At 38.8% G+C, this 23,194-nt stretch overlaps 1 protein-coding gene across 1 annotated transcript in view; it reads right to left on the bottom strand.

The window, feature by feature from the left end:
* Window positions 1-19,614, bottom strand: part of baiap2l1b (BAR/IMD domain containing adaptor protein 2 like 1b) — a 54,131-nt gene extending 34,517 nt beyond the window's left edge. Inside the window, exons 1-3 of the mRNA XM_017684958.2 lie at window positions 19,304-19,614; window positions 14,763-14,838; window positions 13,787-13,873 (exon numbers count right to left, since the gene is read on the bottom strand). Of these exons, the coding sequence (XP_017540447.1) occupies window positions 13,787-13,873; window positions 14,763-14,838; window positions 19,304-19,354 (214 nt within the window). The 5' untranslated portion in view covers window positions 19,355-19,614. The remainder of the gene's footprint in view (window positions 1-13,786; window positions 13,874-14,762; window positions 14,839-19,303) is intronic.
* Window positions 19,615-23,194: the final 3,580 nt, after the last annotated feature.

Below are 23,194 nucleotides of genomic sequence, written 5' to 3'. Positions count from 1 at the left end.
GAGGTTCTTTAACCCCTTTAAATTCACAGGCTTTTTACATACAGAGATTTATTAGTCAATAACCACAGGGACTTCAGTGCAAACTGGTTGAAATATTCTTAGGTTTTACAAGTGTATAATAGAACTTTGGACCTACTGGTGGGCCCTGGCCATTTAGGGGTTAAACCTTTAAGAGGTTGTTTACACTTATATCTCAAAAATAGTTAATTAAAGAACCATCCATTGAAAGGCACTTTAGAAAACCAAAAGAGTTTCTTCTATGGCATCACTCCAAATAACCCTTTATGGCGCCATATTACTGTCTATTTAATAAAGCTGACTTGACTTGACGTGTTTTAAAACTGTCTCAGGTTGCTACACCAATTTCCACAAATATGCATAAGAGGATGCACCATTACAGGCTGAGTGCTGCTGCAGTGAAGTTAAAGAGGCAAATAAATTTGAAATATTAAAACTATGGCGACGGAAAGAGACATAAATCAATTTATGACAGTATAATCCATTTGTCAGTACTAAATGTAATAATGTTCCAATTTTGTAGCTATACATTACCAAATAAAAGGTGAAATGAAGTGATTATCTAAGGCTAGCTGGCATCAACATTAACATTAGCTGCTCCAACAGTAAGCTAGATCCTATGTCTAAAGGTAAAACCCACGAAAATAATTATTGGTATACTATGGATATGAACATATCAACAATGACATCAAGATCAAAAACAACTTAATGCAGTGTCAAACTTCATACTGTGCCCCAATTCGTGAACCTTAAGGGTTAAAAAAGAAGAGAGGATTCCTGAACTGCACAGGGTTATCCCTCACAGCCTCCACACTGAGATTTACAAGTAATTACAAGAAAATGTGTAATGAGTAAAGTGTTTAATTGACATTTAACATGTAATTGTAACTCTTGTACATGAGTACAAGTATTCAATTTTATTACTACCTGAGTAAAGTACAAATCCTCCAAAATAATAATAATAATGATAGTTAAGCATACAAACAAAATATAATCACTTAAGTTTTTTTCTGCCACTCATTACAAGTCATTCTGAGTTTGGTTAAAGGTTTAGTGAAGTGTTCTATTTACTCTTAACTTGTCTTAAATCACCTGAAACCGGGGGCCTGAAATGTAACCATGCAGTCACTTTAAAAACAGCTGGTCTATCAGATTGGCTCATTCCTGCTGGGTGTGTTTTGACTGCTGTCCAGCGGCCAGCGCTGCTCAGCACCGTTCAAACAACATGACAGACTAAAGGTCACCAGAACAGCCTGGTAAAAAGCTTCCTTTGTGGCATAAGGGAGGTAGAGAGGGAGGGAGTGTGTGTGTTTGCGTGGGGTTGGTGACCACCTCTATTTTCACTACTATACAAATCAGTGTAGTAGGGTGTGGGCACCAGTGCAGATCATATTGTGTAAAAGAGAATCAACCAGGAACTAAAACAAAAAGCATTCTTCGCTGCAGGCATTTTCTGGACTAAAAATAAAATTATTGTATAAATATTGTTGTAGAGGTGAGCATTTCCAGGTGTGACTATATTTGATTAAGTATTGTTCTTAATACTGACTCAAGAAAACATTCAAATGCACAGGACAAAGTTGTCTTTGGCTTTAAATGCTATATGCTTTTAATCTTTTAGGCCCAGCAAGAGCCTATGGTCACCTGATGCAATGGGCATTCTGCTGTCTTCAATAATCAACTGTTAAAAGAACAGTGTTTATTATTATTATTATTATTATTATTTACATTCTCAATTAATCACTGATATTCTTAAGGTAAGAAACAGAATCTAATAGACACACTCCTTTAACATAGTACATTTTGCCACACAGTATTTTTATGTTTTGAGTGAATCTTTTTAATGGCTTCCTTTTTCCAATTAAATATTCTGAAAAGCTATGTATAAAATGTATACCTGAAGAGGCTGACAGGTTTAATGTTGACTACTAGAGAAGACAAAGTAAGATAAGTAACCAGCATGATCTGAGCTTTAGCAATACAACTGAATGTGGGCTTAAATTTTAACACACCACAGGTCACTGCTCTTTTTACTTGTGTTATAACTGCTTATTAGCTAATTTAAAGTATCTATGGCCTAATAAAATCATTTTAAATCATTCACAAAATAAAGGTGGTACTGTAAAGAGGTACCAAACTCTGATCGCTCTATTAAAGTTTGAATCAAATTAGTACATTACTCAATTATTAATATAACTGACAGCATTAATCCTAGTCAGAGGAATAAAACATGAAACTACAGTCTTGTTGTACTTGGAAAACACCACTGTTGCCCAGCCTGGGACTGAACCAGGACCCCACTTTCTAATTCCTTGTCCCTGGATCCCCTGAGCCCCTATAGGTCCCCTAATCCCCTGAGCAAATATACTAGTTGTTATTCATATTGAATAATTTACAGAAAGTACTCCATATGAATAACTTACTATGAAACATGTTAGTTATGCGAGAGAAAAACTAAAGTACTGGCTCACACACAGATCTGTAGTGTTTAGAGAGATAATCTTTATTGTTATTGGCCTGTGCGCAACTGATATCACAGAAAACACAAATGAGCCTCTAATAAATAACAAAATGATATTTTGTGTACCTGTCACAATCATGGATTTTCAGTGGATGATTCATTGATTAACATTTTTGTTAATCTTATCTAACTATTAAAGTTCAAGGCTAAAACAGCCAAACTGGTGGCTTAACTTTAGCTTCCAGATGCTATCCATATGAGATGCTTTATGTTTAGCTAACAAACAAAAAAAATAACAAGCAAACATTCCTTTAAACCTGTTACAGCACCCAGTTAAAACTCAGCACTTTTGTTAACCTGTCAATACAGAACCTAAATGTAATATAAATGTAATGTCACAAAAATCATAAACATGCATTTTTGTAACTGTATACATTATTAGGTTATACTAGGTTACAGAACTACATTACAAAATGTAGTTCTGTAACCTAGTATAAAAAGACAATAATAACTCTCAGATTCTCAGGATTCAAAAATATCATAATTGTAGTATACAACAAATTCAGCATATTTTGTTAATATCACACAGCTCTGTTATAGACCCTACAGTCCATCCTACTGCTACAGACTCTAGCCACACCTCATTATCATAAGTCAGACTGTCATATGCTCTACTCTGTCTAACCATAAAACAGTCATTTTAAATTTATGACTAATATCTGAGTAACGAATAACAAGAAAGGATCATAGTATGACCTTGTTCCTCAAACAAAGCAGAACAGTTCCTTTCTTGCTGCTTCGTTTGTTTTACCTTCCTGACACAAACATGTTTCCTGGCAACTAGCTGGAGCAAATGAGCTTCACACACCCTGACAAGGAGTGCTTTATAAACCAGTTATAAATATTACCTAACAAGGTGAACGATGTAAGTGCTATAATGATATTTCCCTGTTACACTCCTAAACAACTGGAATCTGGGTCTACTACTACTTCACAGTTGTCAACCCTGGTCCTGGAGAACCCCCCGGGCCTGCACGTTTTAGCATTTTCCTGCCTGAACACACCCACTATAACCAATGCAGGTGTTGTTAATTGGCTGATTAGTTGGATTAGATGTACTAGGAGCAGGGAAAACATTAAGATGAGCAAGGCAGGGGTACTCCAGGACAAAGGTACTACTCCAAGGCAGGGGTACTCCAGGACAAAAGTACTACTCAAAGACAGGGGTACAATGACCAAGTGTTTGGTCAAGGGAATTAGTAAAAAATTTACTCAGATTGGTTCAGACAGATGATAAACTGCCAGTGAGATGATAATCTGCTTTATGGGTTGTGTAGAGTCATAATAGAGAAAGAGTGAAACATGTTGAATAAACTCTGGGTTGCAACAGGGAAGTACAGTCGAGGTATTATAGCAAGGCTTCTGTAAGTTTATGAGAACAGGGCGCAGAGTTAAATGACCACAGGAAAATAACATGCAAATAATGGTAGTCTGTTTTCAGTGTCACTCACTCACAGTTGTCTGTTGGTCTTATAAAAAACTACAAAATCTCATAACAAGTGGCAAATATACACAGCTTCATTCTTTTCATTTAAACCAAGAGTGAGCTTTTTTTCTCCTTCTTTTTAAATAGTAAATAAAAACTGACAAAATCATGCTGTCATATCGCACAGATGTTCATGTTTCCCGTACATTCTGTCATTATCATATAGATCAAGGTTTCATTGGTGAAGTACAGTACTGCGTAAAAGCCAAAGACCACATTTTACTTATTCATTTTCAGCAGGTCACATATCCACTCTTTCTTCTTCTTCTATTCTTTTTGGTAGACTTGCTGTCAGATTTTAAAAGTAACTAGGACATATTTCCACACTACCACAGTTCAGTCTTGAAAGTTGGTTGGTTTTTCTGCTTCTTACAGTACATCTAATCCCAAATATATTCATTGATGTTGAGATCTGGACTCTGGGGTGGTCAGTCCATTGTTCTGAGAACATCAGCAGCTCTTTTTTTTATGTAACAAAATTTTCTTCTTTTATTGTCAATTTCCTTTTTTCAGTAATGGCTTCCTGGCTGCTTCACGTACTTTCAGATACATGGCACTGAAGCAAGAGTGGATCTTGATTTTCTTCTGTCTTTACATAGTGTTTACTGGTCTATCAGGTCTTCCACTGTTGTTAGGAGTCTCCTTTTTCCTGTATCTTTAATCGACTCCAGTTGTGGAAACTCCATTTTTCCCGTTGACTCTCTCCTTCTCTCATAATTCTGTCCTATCTCTAATCTCTTCAGAAATACCTCCTGAAAAATTAATAATTGGTATTTAATGGCCTATTTGTCTGGAAATTAAATAAATGTGGTGTGCTCTTTGACTTTTGCACCGTACTGCGTACTAACCAAGGATCCACTTTTGTGTTTTAAGTTAGACCACACACTGGTACAGAATAAACATACATCTGTCTCACTTTCTTTGTCTTATTCACAACTCTTGCATTCATTTTCTGTCTGCCTCTGACTTTCCTTGAGCACACAAATGAGAAACGTGATTTGGATTAGACCTGTAAGGATTATGTAAAATATCACTGGAAGTCATTCAAAGGAAGCTGAGGTTAGGTGTGTTGTGTGTTGGGGGGTGGGGGGTGCTGGCATTGGCACAGGAAGTAGCCAGGCAGTAGGATAACACACACTGAGCCTGTCCAGCAGTTAGGCCTCTGCTTCTTCATTCGTACTTCTAGTTCAGTGCAAGTATCTGCCTAAACCTCAAGTACTTTATACAATATACAGTATATAAATGTCTAAGATTTCCTAATAAAGAACTTTAGTAGCATTTGTCAGTAGGATCATGTTTAATGTATACATTAAGTTGGTAACACTGCTGTGCTGAGAATGGGTCACCACCCAAGTAATATGTCATTAGCAGTGGCCCCAAGGCAATGCCTTTACATATTTTTTTTTTTTTTGTCAACATCATCATCATCGTCATTAACCGCTCAGTCCAGATAGGGTTGCGGTAGCAGTTGAAAGAGCAGAGAATCCCAGACGACCCTGTCCCCTGCAATTTCCTCCAGCTCATTCCCAAGGACCCCTAAGCTGCTCCTAGGCCAACTTGGAGATATAATCCCTCCAGCAGGTCCTAGAATGACCCCGGGGTCTTTTTTGTCTATTTCTTTTTCTCAGTAATGGCTTCTTGACAACTGCAATTCCTTTCAGACTCATAGGTTTGTCTTCTCGCAGTGAAAGGATGGACAGAAACCTGTGGATTTATTCAGATCTGAATTAAGAGTGGAGCCTGATTTTCTCCTCTCTCTCAAAGATGAAAGCTTTAAGTACTGTTAATCTTGCACAATTGTTAGAAGCCCATTATCTCTTATATCTCAACTTGGAACCTCTTGGTTTTTCTTATTTTCATTTGACTTCTCCATTACTTATCTTATATATCTATATTTATATCAATTCTCCTCAGAAGTAGCTCCTGACAAATTAATAACTTATACTTAATGGCTGTTTTGACTGTTGTGTTAGAATGAAATAAATTGAGGTTGATCTCAGTTTTACACAGCACTGTATATAGTAGGTGTTTTTGATAAAATGGCCACTAAGTGTGGATATAGGATAGTTGTGCCTTACAAACTGACAATGGTGTAGGTGAAGGATCAGCTCTGAAGTAATTTTCACTGAATCATTTCTAACCTTTAACACTGCATTGCTAATGTCGTAAAAAAACTAACAAAAACAAAGTCTGTCCTAACTATAATGATCTCATCCAAAGTTTCTCTAAAAGGCTTAAGAATATGAAATATTTCCCCTATCACAGTTTCCTCTAAGTAAAACAGGTAAATGTGTTAAACTAAGGTGAGACTTTCCTATTTAATCCATGCATATACTATTACCTTAGCCTAAACGAGTTCTCTGTGTTCTCAAAGAATGCTCTTTTAAAATCATGCTAATATCCTTTGGGAAGATTTTACAGGAAGGTACATAATTTTGGAATACAAGGAACACCTTTCTCAATAATTTGAGAAACTGTGTACAATACCTTTTCCCAGTAGAATAATCGTGTGGGGCATTCCCATATACAATGGTACATCATTTCCTTGTCACGTCTGCATTTAATATAAGCACATTACATATGACGGTGTCAAGGATAATGACGTTTAGATGGGATAATCGATAGCTTACTTATCCACCTGTACTGGTAACCTTTAAAAGTAGTTAACAAGTTTGTCTCTAATCTTTGTTCTATATGAAATACTGTTCTGCAAAACAGATATGGCATGTTTAACCTAATATTTCTCTTTCATATGTGTCTTTTTTTACTTTCTTACTTTTAGTATTTATACTTTCTGCTGAAAATCTCCACGCATTTCTGAAGAAGAGGATTTCTTACTAAACACTGGAGAAAAATATGCGAAACTTTTATGATATCAACATGCAGAGGCCTCACACACACACACACACACACACACACACACACACACACACACACACACACACACACACACACACAGCTGAACAGTTCCATAGTAAGATCACATCCGTGAGAATCATTTGAAGAATTCTGATTACATTCCAGCAAAAATTTCAGCGTCATCTGATCAGCGGTAAATCGTGTCAGAGAGATATGGCAAACTGCTAATGATTTCGGTCCAAAACCCAGGGCTCTAAGCACACCAAATGTTCAAAAACAATAGAGCAAACATGTGATTGTGAAAATACACAGCGAAAATGTCTCAACATGTTTTTTTTACATTGACCTTATACTTCAGCCTGAAATCATCTGATAAACAGCTTCATACACTGCATTTACAAGAATGATTCTTTAAAGAACCATCCACTGGAAGGTTCTTTAAAGAGGCAAAAGTGGTTCTTCTATGGTTCTACCCTTTATATTATATAAAGGTTCTTTAAAATTTAAAAAGTAACATTTGGAAACGTTTGCTAAAATCTCACTTACAACAATGATTCTTCAATTCAAAGGTTCCTTAGAGAATTGATGGTTCTATAAAATTTCAAAAAGTTCTTCATATTCATACATCTCACTTAGAAAAATTGTTCTTTTAAGAACCATCCATTGAAAGGTTCTGAAGCAAAAGTGGTTCTTCTTTGACATCACTCCAAAGAACCCCTTTTTGGCAACTTTACTTTTAGGAGCCTCCAAGTTTGGAGAATGTATTGCATTTAGTGGAACAGGTTAAGAATGAAAAGCCTCTCCATCCCTCTGACACCTGACCCAGGAAGGGGAGGTGGGGGAGTGCAGGCGTGTCAGTCTGCCCATGACTCTCAAGGCTATCCCATATCAACTGAACCATGTCAGAGCAGCTCAAGTTTCACTGTGGCAGAAAAACCAAGAGTCAAGATGTTCCACTTACTGAGGAGAGCTTGGTGACGTGCAGCATGAGGTCAGTTATTCAGAGGTTATCTGGGCCACACTGGGCATGCGGGGGCAGCTCTCTGCTCTTATCGCTGCCTGATAGAGCGTGCACTGTGTTGGTAAACATTTCCAAATGTTACCACTTGCAGTGGACAAGGTCATGAAGCCTACATTGCAGAGCCAGACATAAAGTAGAGGAAGTGACAACAGTCGAAAGTTATTATTAACTTATTAATAATTAATAATAAGTTATTATTATTAAATTATTTCAATAGTGAAATTACAGTATTTGTTAATCAGATAGTAACTTTTTTTCTCCCTTGAAAATAATGCTATGCCATCAAGATAGTAGCATAGTGGTAGACAAGAAACAAAGTAGGATTTCAACAGAAATTCTCAGCTATTCACCATTAACCTTATCTCTGCTAACATATTTTTATCAATACATTTAAATAAATACCTCCTATTTATTTAAATATGCCCTCAGAGCAGTACATCCAGTATGTCCACCTGCTGTATTAGCATAGGGAATTGAATCTTGCTGTGCTGCAATGCTTTCTATCAGTATATAAAAGAAGCACCATGCTGCCTTTGTGATAGTTCATGCACATATTCAGAATAGAATTCGTTTCGCTAGGGTTGATGTTAAATAATGTTTCTTAGAGTAACAACAAAAAGTGACTGAAGGATATTATATTACATATAAAGGCTTTCGCAACTGCAAGATCAGATTTTTTATATATTCAAAGTAACTATGAACAGCAATAAAAAATCCCATTGATAAAGTCAGGCTCCTGAGTGGGGAAAGGATTTAATTGTTAGCCACATTTTTGGGAGATTGTGAGCTCAATACCCAGTGATGCCATAGCTATCTATGGCTGAGATTCCAAGAAAGTATAAATGACTTTTCTCCCTGGGTGGGTAACATGGCACTCCCTTTCCCCCCACGCTAGCCAATTTGGCTGTCTGTTAAATTACAAATTCTGTCACAGATTGAGATGGCATTGAAATTCTCATATCAACTTGAAATCTGGTTCCATCTAAGAGTAAATTGCATTGTCACTGAAAGAAAACGGATTTGTCTTACTTTTGGGACAAAGCTTATATAAAATATGGCAGCAATAGCATGCATGAGCATCTCCCTATTTGAGCAGCTTCATTTTCAGGCACAGCACTAAACAATCTGGATGCAGTGTATTTACACTCCAGAGAAATGAGCATCACCGCATCAGCCTGTTTTTCCAGCACGTCATCCAGCTGCACTGATTAAAATCTGCTCATTAATCATCACAGCACGCACAACATGGACACACTGAGGGCACTAGCCTCACACACACACAGACACACACACACACCTAAATGTCTAAAAAGCTTTGCACCAGCTGCTTTTGTGCAGTTAAATATTAAGAGATTTTCAGGAATGCACTCTGGTAAACTTGACAAATACATTCTTTTTTTACTCTCAATTAACATATTTACAGAAATGTGATTATTTTTTCCTCCAAGTGGTGTAACAAATTAAAGCTTATATTATTGTAACTATACTCAATTTAGTACCTTAATAAGTATTACATTACTTGCATTACTAATAAACCTTGAATAGAGCAATGTTAATTATATGCAATGTATACATTTCCTCTATATAGATTATCCATGTCTGTCCTTTTATGTATTATGTTTATTATATATATATTATGTTTTATGTAATTTGTGCATGTGTGCTACTTGCACCAGCTGACTGTGTGATTGTGAATGAAAGAGGCACAACATGCATGGTAAATGTCTAAAACTCATTAACAATCTGGCAAATCATCTAATCCCACTAATATGAAATTGATGTATAAAGAAATTGTCCCTGTCCCAACCTTAAACAGATCAAACTCAATATTCACTCCAAAACAGCTCTCTAAGCTTAACATTTTATTCATAAAATCATATTCATAAAATTTATTCATGAAGCGTTTTCAGGGGCTAGTTTCTCAGTTTTTAAACAGCATAAGTCAATCATAACTAATCAAGCATTACTGGCTGTAACTTGTTAGACGTCAATGATAGTGACATGCCTTTTAAATGATATTTACTGTGGCTATTTCTTCCTAAATACATTGCTGAATATATACTATATATTTTTCCACTGTAAGTTCTAATTGGAACAGATTTGCATAGTTTTCAAAGAGTAATGTAAAATAATGAGATTACACTTTTCAGGAAGTAAAGAAAATAAAGTAATCCTATTACACTAAAGAGAATAAAGTAATCCTAATAGAATATGAGAGAAGTAATTAGTCATTTGTAATGGGTTATTTAATTAGTAATTTCCCATCACTGATTACTCTTTATTTACATTTACTTTAGCTTTCTCGCTCCCATCTCACCAAGGGCTCGACAACACAGATTTTGAATACATGTCACACTATTTTGTTTATACTGTTTTGTTTCTAAAGGTACCAATAAGGGCTCTTTGTAGGACACCATAGAACCATGTTTAGTTCACAATACTGGGATCATGTTCAGTGTTTTTTTTGTCATTTAACAAAAAAATCGAATTATTCAAGATGATAACTTTAATCATGTTGTTGGACACCAGATGTGGAAGGCAGGAGGAGTGCTCAAGTGAGGTGTTGATTGGTGCTAATTGTTTGCAAACAATGCATATACATTAGATTTCATAATTTCTGAATGTCCATTCTCCACAACGCATTTGTCATACTTCACAATGTCATGATGCATCACTACACCTCTATGTATGAGTGTAAAGAACCTTTTAAAAGTTTAAAGAAGCGCACAAAGTAAAGGTTTGAAGAGGAGGCCTTAACTCCTTAAATGATCAAGGCCTGTCAGCAGGACCAAAGTTTTATTACACACTTCTCTAACCTAAGAATGGCTCAGCCAGTTTGCACTGTAGTCCCTGTAGTTACTGAATAATAAGCCATAGTATGTAGTAAGCCTGGGAGGTAAGAGATTACACTGAAAATAGAAATTTTACATTATATTCACAATTATAAATCTTTTCTTTTCAAACATGGTCCTTTAGGGAAGCAAAAATAGTTATTCTTTGGTTTCACTCAAAGAATGTGTCACCTTTCTAAGACTGCAAGGCTGTAGCAACAACGAGGCACCAGTTAGGCCACCTATGAAAAAAAAGCATATGCATAGAAACACCTTGTAACATGGGGGAGCGAGGAGGCGGACGCACGTGCTGAGATAAGCGACTTTTATTATGGGAAAATCCAGGGTCGTGGTCGATACAGTCCAGAGTTATAGAGCTAATGCGAACATCGGGGTGCAATCGGGATGCAGACATGATAAACACAGAACCACCGAATAAACATACAAACACGATCAAACAGTACAAAGACCAGCGAAAACAAAGGGCAAACACAGGGCTTATAAAACATAGGGAACACAGGGATAACGAGGGGCAGATGGAAAACAGGTGGCGTCAATCAGGCATGGAGTCACAAAACAAGGGTCCGGACTAGGAAACCAAAACAAAGAAAACACGTGGACTAGACCAAAACAAAACACGAACACATGGACAGGACCAGAAGGGGCCAATCGTGACATACCTTTAAAAAATGCTATCAAATACAAAGCTTATATAAAATATGGCAGCAATAGCATGCATGAGCATCTCCCTATTTGACCAGCTATCAAATACAAAGCTACAATAATGGTCTTTATTCCATGTTTCAAATAGAGTGAAACACTATATTCAGAATATTCCATAATATATCATGATAAAGATATCATATCATCATAACGCCCACCACTAGTGCTCAGTATCTTGGACATGCTCAAGCACACCAACCCATATGACAGCAGAATCTGATTATTTTCAACGTTTCTCAATAAACAACAAGGTATACTTGTTTGTCTGGTACAGACAGAGACAGATAGGCTGCTTGTTCGCCCTTTTAGTCTGTGTCCTTCAGTATGGGGGGAGAGCACTTCTAAAGGCTCAGGGAGCAGTAGGAAATCTTGAACACACGAACACACACATACACACACACACACACAGGCCATTTTCAATCTAGACACTATCCAGGCACACTCACTTCTGCATGACATAGAGGGATTGCATTATATATCTGCCATCATGTCAGTATTGGCAGATAAGCCTGCACATGCTCAGCCAAGTTAGGATTGTCAGATGCAAGCTGAACAGAAGGTAATGCAAGGCCACTTTCATTTAAAACTACATCCTGCTATGCTGCTATAGCATATATCCTATTTTCTCATAACCTGTTAGAGCATTACAGCTGCTATAGTACAAACACAGTGATGCATTCTGATGCATCAATCTTGACTTGATGATTTAATTGCAATTTTGTTAATAATGTTGTGCTGTGAAACCTTCAAGCAACTTTGATTGTTTGGAACCTACACAAAACTAAATTGCACTTGAGTTGCATAATGGAAAGCATCCTGCAACTCATTTAAAACTTGGTGGAACAATTAAACAGCTATTCAAAATGCTGATAACATATCACATGATCATGACCACATGAAAATAAATCAGATGGTTTCTTGGGTGCCTGAAAAGGAATACTCAAAATAATTTAAGTGACTTTTGATAAATAATTGAAATTGATGTAAAATTAGTTTTCCCAAAAAAATCATACTCGAATCAAATCTTTCTGAGATCAGACATTCACACTCCTACACTCACTTTCTATAGCACTACCAACCCTCTATTAAAATGAAAGGTAACCTTACAAGAGAGTAAAGCAGGGTCATTTGCGTTCATCACTGAATGCACTGTGGACTGGTTTGCATGCTCAGAGAAAAGGCAGAAGGAGCTGTTTCCAGTTCACACAATTAGTATCTCACATTTAATAGTGTCTGAAAATGGAAATTTTTATATATTTTGCTATTTCTTTTTTAAGTCATTTGTCATTTGTAAAACACAATATCTTTGTTCTTCAATCATGTTCTATGGTATATCCAGGGAGACATACCTGGGTTTTCTAAGTGAGAACCAGGGAGAAACACCTGACAATCACAGCTGTTAATAGTTTGTTCTACTGGCAGCACAGCAACTGAGTAAACATTCTCTGGAACTTGTGAGGAACTTGTGTAATACAGTAGTTCAGTGCTATTGCAGGTTCAGTCCTCATGGTTGTGTGCTGCTCACTAATTTCAGATTGCAGAAACACTGTTTTACTCAATAGTACAACACGCTTTCAGAGGGCTGAATACTACTCTTTTCTGGGTGCATTTTCATGAAAGCACTTATGTCCAACATTCTATTCCTCATCACTTGTTTACCAAGCCCACATCCTACTCTTTAAAATACAGTGGAAAATGGTGGCATTTCAAAATGTCAGGCAGCACAGTTGCCCCTTTAGTCCAGACTTTTGCCAAGTCGGAGACTGCATATCATCACATTCTGCAATGATGTCTGTAAACAAAGCAATCTCAAAGTGGAATCAAATGGAAAGGAATATGATTGGTCTGTCCAGCTCCACTGTCAGGAATTCTGATAAAAGGAATGCAAATTTGGTGCAGATTATACTGCGTATAATTTAACTTCAAACATATAGGATCTCATTTATAAAAAGCTCTTGACTAGATAAAAAGGACAATTTCTTCTATAATATTTTCCATGAGTCACTGAAAATAAAGTGATTGCAACCAGTACTGACTGAATGATGTTTTCAAATGGAACATACAGCATCTGGTCTTATCCCATGACACCTGTTGGCTAATTCCATTGTTTGGCATGATGCACTTGTTGAATGTTTTCATGGATGGAAATGGAAACAGTCTACCCAGTAGCATTAGCGCATTAGCATATGGTGAGTAGATGGGACATCTCTCCAGCTCAAATTAAGGAACACATGTATGTACTTTTTTCATATTTACAATGGATAATGAAGGGAAATTGGGAGAATCCATTCAGAGCACATTCAGATTTCAGTTTGGCTGATACTCACCTAATTCTCTAGATACTGGAGATACAGCAGCATTCTCCCCTATCTTAGATACAGCATCAAAGTACATCTTTCCAGCCAGAGTCATAGCTATAAGAGAGAAAATACATTTATATTATGATAGTAACCAATTCAGCCTGAATTACAGATGCTTAATTAAATATAAGCATAAAGGCAGTGCAATGCATCGTTGGTTTTTGTTTAGCATTAATGTAAAGTGTTATCAGAATCAGTGTGAATCCATGATGACGAGGCAAGTATAAACAAGCTGAATTAAAAAGTTTAAAAGTATACTAATGACATGCTATAGTGCATATTAAAAGAATAGCCCAGCATTTCTTCAGCATTGTTAAAGGACAAAATTGACATAATGCATTACTTCCCTCAGCCTTCCACAGAGCACAGCACTGCATCCTGTTTTAAGTTCAATATGGTCTTGCAGAAACACTGTTCAGTCATCATCATGTCCTTGGGATATTGTGTGCAATAATTTTAGCATAAAATGATTAACTTAGTAGTTTGATCATTCATTTTCTGGCCATACTAGATTTAAATACACGTGTACCTGGCAGGGCTGTAATGACACAGTTTTTTGATTCTATAGGTGACTTATGCATAGCATAAGCCCTTCCTACCTCCTCACCCATTTTACCCTTATAGTATACACTCAAATGATCAGATGATGATAGTTTGGATCTGTGACAGTGCTTTCTACTTTCTGTTCTTTATTAGGACTCAGCATTAAGTGGAGATAACAGCACATCAGAAAAGGGCCTGCCTTCTAGTAGTAGTAGTAGTAGCAGTATTTTAGAGTTTCTAAAAGCAGTTTTGCTGTCTCATTTTATGCCCTATGAATGTCAGTCATTTTATGCCATAATTGCCATAAAAACTGGTAAATTACATTTTTAGGTTAAAGAAACATTGGATTATTCCTTTCAACCTATGAATTTTCAGCAGTACACATGAAATTGATGCTCACCCATAACAGCTTTTTCATAGCTTTTTCCGAGGTTGATGAGGTTCCGCAGCCCCGGGTTAAACTGTTCCATAACATTCTGGAGAGATTATTGCAAAAAACAATTATTAGCATATAGAAATCAATAAATCTGTGAAATGCAAGCCTGATTTAATCAGCAGAAATCAGAAGATGCTGTCTATACTGCATCATATATGTAATGCAAATGTAATCGATTAGAACCAATATCCAGTCGTGTATTTATAGCAAGAAGAATTAGATCTCATCATGTAGCTGATTAACAGAGCTATTTTAACAAGCCCACATGCACTTTCATACATCACATGAATGTTTATTGCTTGAACACATTTACATCGGTTAAGAATATAGTTTAGTGTATCTGTTCTACACTTTTGCACTTAAAGCCATCCTTAAATCAATTTGTTTTGCTGTTCATGTTCCTGGACATGTAAAGCACAATTCACCATAACATTTATGAGCCAAAATATGTTATTTTAGAACAAAAAGAATAAAAAAAAATTAAGAACTATGCCATGAATCAATTATTCCTTGATTTCAATCAAAGCTCCTTGCATGTTAGCTAATAGACCAAATATACCATGATTGATATTGTCTCTAATAGGCAAAATTCAGAGATTACTAAAATTATGTAACACAAGGTGAGAGAACTCTCCTATGCCTCTTGCAACTTGTAGTTTTTTGTTTTTCTTTTTTTTATATAATTTACTGTGGGAATATACTATTGTATACACCAACCAGCCACTTCAGTAAGTATAACTCCTTGTATCTACACTCACTGTCCATTTTATCATGTCCACTTACCATTTATGTACACGTTTTAGTTCCACAATTGTAGGTGTAAAGTCTGAGACCATAGCTGTGGCTGGATAGTTTTTAAACACCTCAGTGTCAGTGCTGGACCGCAAATAGTCCACCAACCAAACATATCCAGCCAACGAGATCCTATGGGCAGTGTACTGTGACCTCTGATGAAGGACTAAAGGATGACTAACAAAACTGTGCAGCAACAGATGAGCTATTGTTTCTTATTTTACATCTACAAGGTGGAACAGCAAAGTAAATTTGCCTAATAGGGTGGACAGTGAGTGGACACCACGTCAGTACTAAGAATGATCCACCACCCAAGTAATACCTGCTCTGTGGTGGTCCTATGGGGGTCCAGACCATTGAAGAACAGGGTAAAAGGGGGCTAACAGTATGGAGAGAAACAGACTGACTACAGTCTGTATTTGTACAACTACAAAGTGCACCTATGCGGTGAGTGGAACTGATAAAATGGACAAAGAGCATAGATATGAAGCGGTGTATTTAATACATATGTATATAGTCATATGTTGATTTAACTGTCTGACTTAAGTTGGATTTGTGCATAAGGTTTTTGGTAAAAGAGCACGCTGGAAGCAAAAGCTATTGTTTTATAAAACTGAACAGAGCCCTGAATGTCTGAGTCATTTTTAATGATGCAAACTTTGTTTCAAGAGTTATGTCTAAGCAACTCAGAAAAGCATCAAAAATCCTTAAAAAAGACTGATTATAAGTTATATTACCACACAGCAAAACATGTTTTAAAAATGTGTTAAATATTTCAGTATATGACCAGTAAACTAAACTACATTATGCAGAATTATTCATGAGCCACGAAGGAACATCATTTCCACTTCAGAGTGTGATCAGAATCAACTGTCATATATACTTTATTTATAAACCTCATACTCAAGTTGTTTTTTGCCAAGTTGGACTTGATTCATCATTTCAGTGAAGTAATGATACTTCTACTTTTTTTCCTCAAATATTTGCTTGTAGAGCACAAATGATCAGTGTCTAGATCTTGATAATCTACAAAAAGGAAAATGGGTCCTATAATACAATACCATAATACTTGGAGACATTCTCACAATACACAGTCTGTTTTGTGGTATTTAGTTTTTCTGATGTTTGGTACAGTGGAACAGATAGAAAGCACCAGTAGTGGCACATTTACAAAATACTGCCAAAAGCTATAGGTTCAATGATGTTTGAATTGTGTTTCATATACTACGATGAACTGGCGACCTGTGCAGGGTGTATTCTGCCTTCCGCCTGATGACCGCTGGGATAGGCTCCAGCACCCCCCGCAACCCAGAAGGATAAGTGGCTTAGAAGATCTGTGTGTGTGTTTGTTTCATAAACTTTCATAAACTGCACTGCACTAATTCCAACTAATCAGGATTCATTACGCTCTCTTTAGAATGAAACATGCAGTCGTTCAGTGTTTTTTTTGAAGCACTGACCATTGCCACAATAAAGTTGCCATATTGCTCAGCTCTAATCTAGCAAAAAGTTCTTCAGCATGATACAAATACTGGTGCTATACAGAATCATTTTTAGAAGGTTCGTTTAACAACCAGAAGCAGCAGGTTATCCGTCTTGAAGAAGAACCATTCAAACATGCAAAGAACCTCTGAAGAATTCAAATAGTTCTTTGTCAAAGTGCTATATATAGCCCCTGCTTTTACTCAAGAACTCTTGAAGAACCCTCATTTTTAAGAATGCAGAAAGTTGAGAAGTTCAAGTAGGTCCAAACAGATTCTGAAGGAGACTTTTTCTGAATGTGAGTCTGTGGAATGAGAAGAACATTCCTATGCCCACTCCTTCCTTATCACAACTCCGGATTATCACTAATGCAGGGCACACTCTGGAAGCATCTCTCGCATACTCCGAGGACGGAAGTTAGAACAGAGTTAAAAACTAGGCCATAACCCAGCATGTTTACTAGAAAGTACGTGTTTAACATTAAAGTGAAATCAGATACTTCCTTGTGTTTTTAAGAAACGTTCCATGGCTACACTGGACCTTACAGAGGTAGGTTTATTGTGAAACACCTTTTTTTACATACATATCCTGCCTCTCATGAACTTGCAGGAAGGGAAAATTTACTCAGCACGACACTCACAGCAGTGTGCTCGGTTACTAACGCTTCTTTCATTTACACTCCTCTTTGTCCACGCCCTTCTCTGTGTCAAGCACTTCACAGTTAGATACACTGACAGTAGGGTGGCCGTCTGAAACAGACTGGCGCTGACGTATGCGTGGGCAGGGTGTGGGAGCAGGGCCTTAGGAAACCAAGACCTCTCCCTAAGAAAACATTTCTAATGCAGTTGCATTGACACAAACCTCGGTTCAACACTGGTCAAACAAAGAAGTTGATATCTCTGTCAGGTTTGTCTGCAGACTGACAAGACGGCGACTCTAAACCAGTGAAGTGCCCTGAACTCCTTCCCATAGGCTTAAAGGGGGAATATGGAATGTGGCAGCTGGAGGAAAGCCTGGAACATGTCCCTGAAAACATTCACATGACCTTTAACCTTTATGTCTGGCCTCCTCAACCTCTCTGCGCTACATCTAGGTGTGTCTTCCGCAGCCTTCTGTATCATAGCTATGAGTAAAGAATGAGACATCAGCAGATAGCTGAGAAGAGTCGAGAGATGACGAGAGCAGGGATGTACGATGATACTGGAACCTTATTGGTCTTGGCAGACGATTGCTTTAAAACAATACTGGCAGAACATTTAAGCCTTGCTGGCCTACTGTACTAATATATCTGCATCTATTAATTTTACTGCATCTGTAACTCCATATGTGTCTCTGTAATGCTAATCCAAGTAGTCCCAGGTTCTACATGTTAAAAACATTTATGTATCTGTATTAGCATATATATTTGTACAGAAAAAATATCAGATATCGCCACTGGCCTGCAGTTCCCACACTGGTGGATCCGTAGATGAGACCCACAGAATTCCTTGCATTTTTTCTTATATTTACCTCCTGCTACATATCACCTGACAATAGCTGTCTTGTAAGCTCCCCAACGTCTGAAACTGCTGACAAGGTTAACTGAGTTGGACTGAGGTAGCTAAACGAATGTGCTGATGCTTGTGTGATGATATGCTAGTTAAATATGCCAGAATAAGACGAGAAGTGTGCTGTGCAGTTAACTATCTATTATGTTCAACACCATGTTCAGTCAGCATGAGTATGCTGTCCCAGGAACAGCCTACAGCCAAAAACAGCTAAACAACCTACTTATATTCGTCTAACACTCTTAAAAAAGGTTATTTAAGGGTTCTTTAGTAAAGGGAATGACTCTGCTTAGATGCCTGAGTTCCACATAGATGTTTAAACGGTTCTCTGAAAGGTGAAATTATTCAATTTAGCAGTAAAAAGGGTTCTGCTTGTTTTGCGATATATTGTAACAACAAAAGGAACCTCCTATGGCCTATATAGAACCATTTTTTACGAAAAAATTATTTTTATAGACATGTATACGAAACATCTCGAAACTCAGTCTCTCTGAAGAACTACGTCACCGTACAAAAACCATTAAAGCATGAAAGGGTTCAGAATTCGTGGGTCTCAACAGAACCATTCCCAGAACTAAACCCTGAAGAACCATCTTTTTTAAGGGTGTGCGAGGCAAAGCTGTTGTTGAAAGCTGAAGAAACAGTATTAAGGACACAACGTGTGAGAATAGCTCCGCGGCTTACCTTGTAGGTACTTTCCGTCAGTTTATTCACTTCTTCAGGGTCTCGAGACATGCTGGAGTCCTTCGCGGGCTTTAGCGTGTGAAGTCAGAAATGTAGAAGTACTTAGAGAGCCAGCACTTCGAAATAACAGAGCGACGACAGAAAGAAACTCCCTTATCTCTTAGTCCTCATAGTCAGTCGCTCCTCCACATGTTAGGTTCAAAAGTACGGCAAGAAAACGCAAAAAAATGCTCAAGGAACGACGAGCAAGGTCAGCGAGGGAAACTAGGCTGAGCGCCTTCGGGCTACGATTTCAAAGCTGAGCTGTCAAACTCCTGCGTGCGTGACGAGGCCGGAGGGGGCGGAGTCAGGACAAGGACTAAGGTAGAACACACCGGGTTCGGGCTTAACGTGCCTCTTTAGCGGCGTTACAGCAGATGAAAGTGATGACAGCGCTCCCTCTGGAGGTGGATGCCAGCACTGCAACGTAACCACCTGTAAGCAGACAATGGGGCCAGGTATGAAACCACTACTTGGGGAGAGGCGAGTATATCGAGTCTTCTATGCATCAAAAATCATCATAGAGCTGTGGTCCTGCATTAGGCCTGAAGTTAAAGCTCAGCACCTTAAAACTCTGCCTTAAAGAAAACGCTGCAGAGCCAGACATATTTGCTTTAAAAGGTCCCACATGGGGGGTGTATTTCACTTTATTTGCCCCACTGCCCCTCTATTTGTGTGACTTTATGCACAAAAACAATCATAGTTCATTTTTACCTGACCATTTTCTAATCTTTCTTCACATTTTATATATAATTTAACAGGCTGCTTTGTAGTTCCATTAAATTCCACATATTTTTCAAAACTTATGCATGACTAAATGTTTAGATGTAAACAAAGCCATTCATAGTGTTTACGTGTGAAATGGTTAATTGAGGAGAAACATAACAAATTTGATTTTCTCCACAACACTGACTGACGATTATTGGAAAGGAATGTGTTAAGACCGAAAATCACAGGACATTCCAAGCATTTAGTCAAACAATAGCAGTGAAAAACAAATACACACAATGGCAACATATCAAATGTTGAAATAGAAATTTTTGTGTTTTTTGAAAAATATATGCCCATTTTGAATTTGATGCCCACAACACATTCCAAAAAAGTTGGGACAGGGGGGGAAAAAGGCTGGTAAAGTTGTGCTATGCTAAAAAACACCAGGGAGGCTGAGTCACCACTCTGTGAAAGACTGAGCAGGCAAACAGAGCAACAATTCAAGACTAACGTTTCTCAACACATAGTAGCAAAGAACTTTATCGTTTATGGTACATAATAATATAAAAAATTCAGAGAATTGGGAGGAATCTCTGTATGTAAGAGACAAGGCTGAAAACCAGTATTTTTTGGGTCCTCGGGCAGCACTGCATTAAAAACAGACATGATTCTGTAGTGGAAATCACTGCGTGGGCTCTTCTGAAAACCACTGTGAGAACAGTTTGTCGCTGCATCCACAAATACAAGTTAAAACTCTAAAATGCAAAGAAGAATTCAAATATAAACAGGATCCTGAAATGCTGCCACCTTCTCTGAGCCAAAGCTAATTTAAAATGGACTGAGAGTAAGTGGAAAATTGTCCTGGCATTCAACAAATCAACATTCTATTTGGAAATCATGGACACTGTGTCACCGGGCTAAAGACCACTCAGTTTGTTATCAGTGCACAGTTAAAAAGACAGTGTTCATGATATATAGGGGTACATTAGTGCACAGGGCGTGAGTGACATGCACTTCTGTGAAGGCACCATTAATGCTGAAAAATATATACGTTTTGGAAACATATGCTGCCATCCAGATGATGTCTTTTTCAGGGAAAGCCTTGCTTATTTTAGTAAGACAATGACAAACCACATTCTGTATATATTACAACACATTGCTTCAAATTATGAGAGTCTGGGTGTTAAACTGACCTGCCAGTCCAGACCTGTCACCACTGAAAACATTTGGTGCATTATGAAATTAAAAATACGACAAACGAGCCCCCAAACTGTTAAGCAGCTGAAATCCTATATCAAACAAGAACGGAAAACACTTCACTTTCAAAACTACAGCAGTGTCTCCTCAGTTCGCACACACTTACAGAGTGTTGTTGAAAGAGGAGGTGATAAAACACAGTGGTAAACATGTCCCAGTCCCAACTTTTTGGTAAATAAGTTCCATCCATCCATCCATCCATCCATCCATCCATCCATCCATCCATCCATCCATCCATCCATCCATCCATCCATCATCTTCCGCTTCTCCGGGGTTCGGGTCGCGGGGGCAGCATCCTGAGCAATGAAACCCAGACCTCCCTTTCCCCAGCCACTTCCACTAGCTCCCTGGGAGGGATTCCGAGGCGCTCCCAGGCCAGCTGGGCGATATAGTCACGCCAGCTTGTCCTGGGTCTTCCCCAGGGTCTCCTCCCCGGTGGACTTGCCTGTGACACCTCCCAAGGGAGGCGTCCAGGAGGCATCCTAACAAGATGCCCAAACCACCTCAACTGGCTCCTCTCAACATGAAGAAGCAGCGGCTCTGCTCCGAGTCCCTCCCGGATGACCGAACTTCTCACCCTATCTCTAAGGGAGAGTCCAGCCACCCTGCGGAGGAAACTCATTTCGGCCGCTTGTATTCGCGATCTCGTTCTTTCGGTCATTACCCAAAGCTCATGACCATAGGTGAGGGTGGGAACGTAGATCGACCAGTAAATCGAGAGCCTTGCCTTATGGCTCAGCTCTTTCTTTACCACAACAGACCAGTAAAGAGCCCGCATCACTGCTGACCCAGCACCAATCCGTCTGTCAATCTCCCGCTCCCTTGTACCATCACTCGTGAACAAGACCCCGAGATACTTAAACTCCTCCACTTGAGGCAAGAGCTCATCCCCGACCCAGAGAGGGCTCTCCACCCTTTCCCGCATGAGAACCATGGCCTCGGATTTGGAGGTACTGATCCTCATCCCGGCCGCTTCACACTCGGCTGCAAACCGATCCAGTGAAAGTTGAAGTTCACGGCCTGATGTCCCCAATAGGACCACATCATCTGCAAACAGCAACGATGTGACCCTGAGGTCACCAAACCGGACACCCTCCATCCCCTGACTGCGCCTAGAAATTCTATCCATAAAAATTATGAATAGAATCGGTGACAAAGGGCAGCCCTGACGGAGTCCAACTGTCACTAGGAAAAAGTCTGACTTACTGCCGGCCATGCGAACCAAACTCCTGCTTTGTTTGTACAGGGCCTGAATGGCTCGTAGCAAAGAGCCATGTACCCCATACTCCCGAAGCACCTCCCACAGAATACCCCGGGGAACACAATCGAATGCCTTCTCCAAATCCACAAAGCACATGTGGACTGGTTGGGCAAACTCCCATGAATCCAGTGTTCCACGACCAGGGCGGAACCCGCACTGCTCCTCCTGAATCCGAGGTTCGACTATAAGCCGGACTCTCTTCTCCAGTACCCCTGCATAGACCTTACCAGGGAGGCTGAGGAGTGTGATTCCCCTGTAGTTGGAACACACCCTCCGGTCCCCTTTTTTAAAAAGAGGCACCACCACCCCAGTCTGCCAATCCAGTGGCACCACCCCCGATGTCCACGCAATGTTGAAAAGGCGTGTCAGCCAAGACAGCCCCACAACATCCAGAGCCTTGAGGAACTCGGGACGGATCTCATCCACCCCTGCAGCCCTGCCGCCAAGGAGCTTTTTAACTACCTTAGCGACTTCGGCCTCAGTCGATACCTGCCAGCTGCCTCTGGTGTCCTACAGGCCAACCATGTCCGGTAGGACTCCTTCTTCAGCTTGACGGCATCTCTCACCTGGGGTGTCCACCACCGGGTTCGAGGATTACCGCCCTGACAGGCACCAACTACCTT

The sequence above is a fragment of the Pygocentrus nattereri genome, chromosome 14, assembly GCF_015220715.1.
Source record: "Pygocentrus nattereri isolate fPygNat1 chromosome 14, fPygNat1.pri, whole genome shotgun sequence".
Taxonomy (NCBI): domain Eukaryota; kingdom Metazoa; phylum Chordata; class Actinopteri; order Characiformes; family Serrasalmidae; genus Pygocentrus; species Pygocentrus nattereri.
The sequence above is the reverse complement of the archived record's forward strand: the minus strand, read 5'-3'. Positions and strand labels throughout refer to the sequence as shown.